An 8,710-nucleotide genomic window follows, 5' to 3' on the forward strand; every position below is an offset into this window, starting at 1 on the left:
TCCCGTGCTCCTGTAGATACTTAGCAAAAGGTCCAAGTTGTTGCTCTGTATCTCCTGCTCTTCCATAGTATTCTCCACCCCTGTCAGACCTGACAGACTTTATCTTTTTGCTATGGAAGAGTTCAACTTCAGCTTTGAAAAACATGAAAGCCTCCAGCGCTTTTGCTTTCTCAGCTAGCAAGTAGATGTAACCATATCGGGTCCAGTCATTAATAAAAGTGATGAAGTAACGTTGGCCTCCAAGTGCAGGAGTAGGGGAAGGTCCATATATGTCAGTGTGAATAAGATCTAGAGCCTCACTGTGTCAAAAAGCATCCTTCTTTGTAGAAGAAGTCATCTTCCCCTTTATGCAATCAATGCAAACTTCCATGTCCTGGAAATCCAACTCATCAAGTAACTTCTCCTTGATCAACCTATCCATTCTCTTTCTAGAGATATGGCCTAATCTTCTGTGCCAGAGTACAGAAGATTTCTCATCCACCAGTTGGCGTTTGGTGCCAACGTTCATAACCCAAGAAGAGACACAGTTTAGTCTATACAAACCATCCGAACAATATCCAGAACCAACAACCACAGAATTCAAAAGTAAAGTGAAGCCATCTTTATTCACAACAACAGAATAACCATCTGAAACTAGTCTTGAAACTGAAATCAAATTCTTCCTCGTGGAGGGAATAAAAACTACATCCTTTAAAGTAATGAAATTGTATGAATTCAAAGATAATGTAACTAATCCTATGGCCTTCACTTCTACTTCTGCTCCATTCCCGATGCACACCGTCACCTCACTCTTGCTTGGTACCCTCCTGCTTGTGAACCCCTGCAAGGAATGAGTGACATGAATGGAGGATCCAGAATCTAACCACCAAGAATCTATTTGTGCATCTATAAGGGAAGATTCATAACAGACCAAAGAGGTACCCTTACCAGTGCTCTTCTTCTTCTCAAAGTATACCTTCCTCTTGAAGCAGTCCTTCTTCATATGTTCCATTTTCTTGCACCAGAAACACTCAACCACATTGTTCGAATCTTTTTGCCCTATATTGCCCCTGTTGTCCTATTGTGTTCTGTTGCCCTGCTCAGTTTGGTTCCTGCCAGTCTGGTAGGGTGCAAACCTGCCTCTCCTGGAAAATCTTCTGTTATTTCTGTGAGGTCCTCCAGATGAGGATCCCTTGCCTAATGTGAGATTAGTACTCTCCAATTTTCCCCTTTTCATTCTTGCCTCTTCCTGTCCAGTTATAGTGATCAGCTCATCCATGCTCCATTTATCTTTTAAGGCAATGTAGGTGCCATAAGGTGTTGATACTACTCTAGGAGTGAATTGAGGGCAATATTAACTAGGAAGTCATCATCAAAGTTAATCTCTAACTCCCTAATCTTGTTTCCTAAAGAAACAAGTCCCAGAAGGTGCTCCCTGGTACTACCATTCCCATCAAACTTTGCATTGGTCAGTTTGCTCATCAAGTCACCTGACTGAGCCTTCTTGGAAGACTCAAATTTAACTCTAATAGCTTCCAAAAATTCTGTGGCAGTATCTTTCACTGTGATGCTATCCTTCAAGGTTGCAGGCATAGCATGCTTGATGACCTTCAGACATTTTCTATTTGCAGCTTCCCACTTCTCAAGTTCTGTTTTGTCTACCTGAGTACTGTCAAGAGTGAGTGTTGTAGGCTTGGGCTCTCTCAAACAAAGATCTAGGTCCCTTAGGCATAGATACACATCTGGATCCTCATACCAACTCGTATAATTTTCACCAAAAAGTTTTGGAATGTCCGATAAACCATGACCTAGAGACATCTGCCATAGGGACATAACAGAATCATATATCTATCACACAAAATAGAATATAAAATACAGGGTATTTCAATACCACTAACTTGTGCTGGTTGTATAAACTAATGTACCAACACCTAACCAAGAGTGTCAACGGGATCTACATTCCTAACCTTTGGGTTTTTAAAATGCACTGGTCCACTCAATACTTTGCAATTACTATGGGATAACACTAACCTTTGATAAAATTGTCACCTTTGGATAGACAATAATTCCTAGATCAGTTTCTCCCTATAAGTGTGTGTGCATTTTATTTTGGTCTTGGATAGTGCTACCTTTGGGTGAGCACCACCATCCTTTACTGCCATAAGCATAACCTTGAGTTATTGGGTATTATAACAAAACTAGGTTTTACCACTTTGGTGGATTCCATCTGACCCTATTAGAGTACCCAACCACTCATGATGCAGCTGTGGGATATTGGTATTTAAATTCAAACAATTTAATACATGAATTTTATCACACACAACAATTCTATAAAATTCACTGTTATTCTGCATTGCATTGTGATATAATGTTTCATATATTTGCCTATGCAGAAATCCACATTTAAAGAATTGCATAAACACTTTAAAAACTCACTGTGGGTCCTAGTACCCACATTTGGAGCAAGTGAGGCATACAGGCACGTAGGCCTCGGAAAAACAGACACAACGGAAAAAACCCCACCTCAAAAAATGCTCCCACACGCCCTCACACGCGGCTTGAATCTGGCGCATGATATCACTCACAGGCAGGGTCTGGACCAGTCAAACTGGGCCGGTCCAACCCGGTCCGGTCCAATTCGGGTCAAACCCATGTCATATTGACCCAGATTCTTCGGGTCGGTTGACCCAGCTTCTTCGTGCCGGGTCGGTTCAGATTCTTCGGATCGGGTCGGGTTATGATTGACCCCCTTGGGTCGGCCCGGGTCTGACCCATTTGGGTCGGGCTAGGACAGGACCACTTGGGCTGGGCTGGCCCAGACCCATTTGGGTCGAGCCTGATTTGACTCATCCGAGTTGGACCGAGTTGACCTAATCATCCACCGGGTTGACTCGAAAACCCTACCGAGTCGACCCGATGACGAATCATCTGCCGCAAGCGTAAGTAACCGCTTTTTTTTTATTTTTTATTTTTATATATATATATAAACACTGTCGGCGCGTGAGATTCACATGCTTTTTTTGGCGGCGCGTCAAGATGATTCTGGTGAAACGGCTTATACCGCCGTGATCGTCTCGTCGTCCCCTACCATTCCATATAAAAATATTTAGGTTTTGGTGGCCGGAGACCACCGGCAGTGGCCAGACAAGAACGATTCAAAATCCAAAATTTTTTACAAAATTAAATCTGTTTCCAGATCTATGTAGGTTGGCTCTGATGCCACTTGTGAGATTCAAAGCAGTACCTTGATCTCTAAACAGTGATCCTACACAGATATGGAAAACAAACAAATAAAGGAGAGATAGATTCATACCTTTTTGGTTGAAACTTATAGCCGATCCCCAAGCTTGAACTTCTCCCCAAAAGCCTTCCACAGCTTTTCACCTTTCTTTCCCGTGAGTAGGAATAATAAAATAATCAAAATGCTGGCTGTGGGGACCTTGGGTTGAATATATAGCATATTTCCTGACCCTAATCACATCCCACAATGCGTTAGGTCAGTTATGCCCCGGACTAACTAGAGTGGATTAATAACCTTTATGGGCCCAATTAAAAATACTTGTGTTAATGAGGCCCAAAACCCAACACAACTGAGATCGGCTATCAAGAATTCTTGGAGGCTGAAGGATTCGGTAGACACTATTCCGATCGGTAGAGGGTTTATTATTTTTAGATTCTCCTCTGAATCTAAAATGAGTATGATTTGGCGACGTAGTCCGGTGAAAGTTGGGTCTTAGCTTATTCGGTTTAAGAGATGGTGCCCGAATTTCAACATCAATGAGATTCATCAGTCTCGTAAACTTGTTTGGGTGAGCTTCCCTTATCTGCCTTACGAGTATTGGCATCCAGACTTTCTTTTGTCCTCGGCTAAGGCTTTAGGTACTCCAGTTGCCTTGGATCGCCATACTAGAGAGGGATCTGCGGGTCACTTTGCAAGGGTGTTGGTTGACATGGATCTCTCAACGGACAGACTCGAAGAGGTTTTGGTGGAGCGGCAACACCTTGGCTCTCGAAACATTTCTGGTTTAAGCAAGTCGTCATCTATGAGGACAACTTGATTCATTGTGGAAAAGGCCAAGGCTTCTCATTAGGCTGCTAAGGAGAAAGAGAATGCTAATGGCAGGGATGTTGATGCCTTGGACTCTAACGGTGAGGGGGGCTCTTCTTGTCCTTCTTCCCCTAAGTCGGGGGTTGGAGAAAGGGCGTGTGGATCGCCAGCGGCTGTTTCTCATGTTCTAGATTCTCAGTTTTCCGGCGATGGTGGTGGTGCTGGGGTGGTAGCCGGTTGTTCAGGTTTGGAAGGCAAAAGTAGTGGACGGACTACAGGGATTTTGGCCTAGATTGCAGGGGATGTTGTCAATCAAGCCCAGATTGTTCGCTCCTCTTTACAAAGGAATCCTTCTCTAGCATTGCATGAGAATCTAATTTAAATGACATTTCTATTTTGTGCTCGGCTGAGTTGGCAAGGCAATCTACGATTATTCAGAGTTCCTCTCTTGGGAGGTCTCTTTTTTCAAAATATGGGTGTTGGGGCTGTCCATGGGTCGGGTCAAAGAGTAAATCGGACCTTTGGTCGTGGTCGATGTCTTGCAGGCCGTGGTGATTTTTCCTTGGGGACTCGGGCTAGCTCTCCACATGGGGGTCTCCAGGGTGGGCAAGCTGTGTCTAGGGGAGGGAGTATTGAAATATTACTTCTTGTGGGTGACTTGCATGTGGTGGAGTCAATAGCCCCTACTAGTTTCCATGGTGGCACGGTGGTGGTGCATGCGGCTGAAGTCATGGACACAGATCGAGCGTTGCTGGCTGCTGACAAAGGAGGTGAAATGGCTCCGCCTAAGCAGTGTAAGGAGAAGAAAACCCTTGAGGTGGAGGCTACAGGTTGCAAACGGTCTATCCATTTAGCTTCAAAAACATCGGTTGCCCAATGAAGGTGCTATTTTGGAATATAAGAGGTATTAAGAAGAGGGCTACTCATGTGGCATTGACTTCTTTTGTGTTGGATTTTCATCCTGATCTTATATATTTTGCGGAACTTAAGATGGAGGTGAATCGTTTCCCTGCTTTGTCTTTTAATAAACTTGGCTTTATGGGCAATCTTATCCATTATGAGAGGAATGGCATGGTTCTAAATTTGTGAGTGGTTTGGAGGATGGGTTTGAATAAGCCTTCTGTTGTGTCTTTCTTGGACCAGCAGCTCTCTCTCTATTATTTGGAATGGTGTTGGTTCTGTTATTTCTTTTGTGCATGCTACCTATTTTCGTGTTAAGCGTAGGGAGTTATGGCTAGACTTGGGTGGGTTGAATGTAGTTTCAGGCCCTTGGTTGGTTGTTGGGGATTTCAATGCCACCCTTCTTTCTAGTGAGAAGCGTGGTTCGAGTGCCTTTTCTTTGGATTTGACTATGGAGTTTGGTGCCATGGTTAACTCCTGTGATCTTTTAAAGGTCTCGTCTCATGGTAGGAAGTTTACCTGGTCGAATAATAGAAAGTGTGGTTGGGTGGATGCAATTTTGGACAGGGGTTTCTATAATTCCTCCTGGTTGGAGCATTTTAAATCTCATTGTCAGCGAGTTCTTCCTAGGGTGGCTTTTGACCATTCCCTAGTGTTTTTGGATTCTGTGTCTCTGGAGAGACCAAAGAATGCTCCTTTTTTATTTCATAAGTTTTGGATGGATAATCCAGGGTTCTTTGAGGTGGTTAAGCAGTCCTGGTCCCAACATGTTAGAGGCTCCCCCCCTCTTTATTTTATGCCAAAATCTTAAACGGTTGAAGCCAGCCTTAAGTTCTTGGGCTCGAGAGGTGTTTCCTAACTTTGACTTGGCTCTTAGGGATGCCAAAGTGGCTTTGGAAGATGTGCAAGAAGCTATAAAGATTATTGGAGTCAATGACTCGATTTTTGGCATGGAGGCTGATGCTAAAAATGTCTACTTGAATGCTCTAAAAGATAGTGAAAAAATGTTGCGTGAGAAGTCCAGGAATAAATGGTTTAAAGTGGGTGATCGGAACTCAAAGTTTTTTCACCTCTCTACTATGGTGAGAAGGGCTAAAAGTCAGAATTTGTGCCTCAAAAAATCCAATGGGGATCTAGTGTCGAACTCTGCGGATGTGGCTGCCTATGTTTTTGAGTTTTTTTGAAAATTTCCACAAGTCCGTTCCTTTAGAAGATCATGTGGACCTCTTGGAGGCGATCCCCACTGTGCTTGATGATGTAGAGAGGGCTAAGTTGGACTTAATCCCCTCTTCAGATGATATAAGAAAGGCGGTTTGGGACCTTGATCCAGATAGCTCTCCAGGGCCGGATGGCTTTAACAGAGCTTTTTATCGGCGGTGTTAGGATATTGTGGAATTTGATGTTTGCAGGGCAATCAAAATTTTTTTTAGGGAGGGTATCATTCCTAAAGGGATGAATAACTGCTTTATTACTTTGATTCCAAAGGTGGATGGGGCGATTTCCCTGGATTGATTTTGGCCGATATGTATGGGGAATTTCTCTTGTAAAATTATTTCCAAATTATTGGCTAAAATTTTGGGTGAGTTTCTGCCTAGGCTTATCTCTGAGGAGTAGGGGGCGTTCCAAAAAGGGAAAGTTATTTTTGATAACATCAGCCTGCCTCGGAGCTGGCTAATTTGATGCACAAGGGTGTGAGGGGGGGTGGTGGCATTGGTTGAAGCTGGATGTTTAGAAGGCTTATGATTCCCTCTCTTGGGACTTTCCTTTTAAAGTTTTGAGGAAATTTGGGTTCAGTGACAGGTGGATTATATGGCTACAACAGCTGTTTGATTCCATTAGAATTTCAGTTCTTTTGAATGGTAGACCGATTGGCTTTTTTGGGGTTGAAAGAGGGTTGCGCCAAGAAGACCCTCTATTCCCTTTGTTATTTATAGTCGTTGAAGAGGTGTTGTGTAGAGGCCTTAAAAGGTTGATCCAGGAGCAACAAGTTCTTCCCTTGAGAGGCCCTAGGGATTCCTACCCTGGGGCATCTTCTCTTTGCTGACGATGTTTTCATTTTCATAACTGGATCTTTCAGGTACGTTCGGGCGCTACAACTTTTCCTTGAGAAATATCAGAATTTTTTAAGGCAAAAAATTAATTTGGAAAAAAGCAAACTCTTTTGTGGAGCCATTATCCCCGCTCAAAGACAACGAATCTCTGATCTTCTTAAAGTTCCCCTATGCAGCCTTCCTACATCTTATCTAGGTGTGGAAATTTTCAAAGGAAGAGTGACTAAAGAAAAAGTAATGCCTTTGGTTGACAAGTTTAAAAGGAGGTTATTTGGATGGAAAGGTAAGCTCCTTTCCATGGCAGGCAAGCTGGAATTGGTGCGCTCAGTTATGTTAAGCATTCCTGTGCATAATTTTTCCACTTATTGGTGGCCAGGTTCTTGTCTCTGATGGCGGAATGGATCAGGAACTTCATATGGTCTGGTGATACTGAAACAAGGAAAGTAAGTGAAGTGGGACTTGGTGTGCAAGCTGAGATTGGAAGGGGGCCTGGGTGTTCGTAGATTGAGAGATGTGAATAAGGCATTGTTATGCAAATTGGCTTGGGCTGTTAAACATGAGGAGTCGATGATTAGTAAATTCTTAAGAGCTAGATTCCTTAGGGGTGATGGGTTGTCGAGACGCCAATCACTTTCTTCTTCCATTTGGTCGGGCCTTAAAAAAGTTTGGCAGGTTATTGAGTAGCAAAAAAGATGGGTTGTGGGAGATGGTTCCTTGATTAAATTTTGGACTGACTGTTGGTTGGGGAGCGAATCAATCGCCTCTGTGTCTGGGTTGGGGCTGAATTTATTTGTCAGTAAATCTGCTAAGGTTGCTGACTTTATCTCTAATTCGAAGTGGTCACTCCCTCAGGTTCATTCTAAATGTCTTGAAGGAATTTTCTCGGCTATCAGGAACATCCCCTTGGCTCCTTCACTTGGTGGGGTTTGTCCACCTCTAGTATCTTTGATGCACGTTCTACTTGGGACATCATTAGGAGTAAGGATCCTAAGGTCCCTTGGTTCAAGGTGGTTTGGAATAAGGCTTTGCTTCCCATGCATTCTCTCTTTGCTTGGCATTTAATTTTGGAGAAGATCCCTATAGAGGATGTGTTGAGATTGAAGAGTATCCATGCGGTGTCCCAGTGTGAACTATGTGGTGCCGCCCTTGAATTAGCTTCTCACCTTTTCCTGGATTGTGCTTTCTCTCACCAAGTGTGGAATGGATTTCTTTCATTCTTTGGGGAGTTGTAGCCTGATCCAGGGTGTTTTGCTGAACTGGTGTTATGGTGGAAAAGGAAGAGTAGACAAGTGCCTATGAAGGATGCATGGATGGTTAGGGTGGTGTTGCTGCCATTTGGCTTATGGGAGGAATGAAATTGTAGGAAATTTGATAACAGGTCAAAATCAGTGCTTGTTTGCACTCATGCGATCTTGGGTTCTCTAAAGGAGATTTCGGGATTGTTTAAATACCTGATCTCTTCGATTTCTGATTTGGTGTGTGCCAGAAGGTTGGCTATCCTTTTGCTTCCTAATCCTCCCCAGATTATCAGAGAGGTTCACTGGAGCCGCCCCTTCTCAGGTTGGGTGAAACTTAATGTGGATGGGTGCTCTTTAGGTAATCCGGGCAGAGCAGGAGTGGGTGGGGTTCTTCGAAATGACCAGGCGATTCCCTTTGCAGCATTCAGTATTTTCATTGGAACGGCCACTAATTATGTGGCGGAATTTGGGACGATCTTCCAGGGTCTTCTGAG

General features: G+C 43.5%; 1 protein-coding gene across 1 annotated transcript; it reads right to left on the reverse strand.

Annotated features, from left to right (window-relative positions):
- Positions 1-1,305: 1,305 nt before the first annotated feature.
- LOC122649709 lies at positions 1,306-1,797 on the reverse strand. Its single transcript, XM_043842954.1, has one exon. It carries the CDS (start codon positions 1,795-1,797, stop codon positions 1,306-1,308), a length of 492 nt encoding a protein of 163 aa, XP_043698889.1.
- Between the last annotated feature and the right edge of the window lie 6,913 nt (positions 1,798-8,710).

The sequence above is a fragment of the Telopea speciosissima genome, chromosome 1, assembly GCF_018873765.1.
Source record: "Telopea speciosissima isolate NSW1024214 ecotype Mountain lineage chromosome 1, Tspe_v1, whole genome shotgun sequence".
Lineage (NCBI taxonomy): Eukaryota > Viridiplantae > Streptophyta > Magnoliopsida > Proteales > Proteaceae > Telopea > Telopea speciosissima.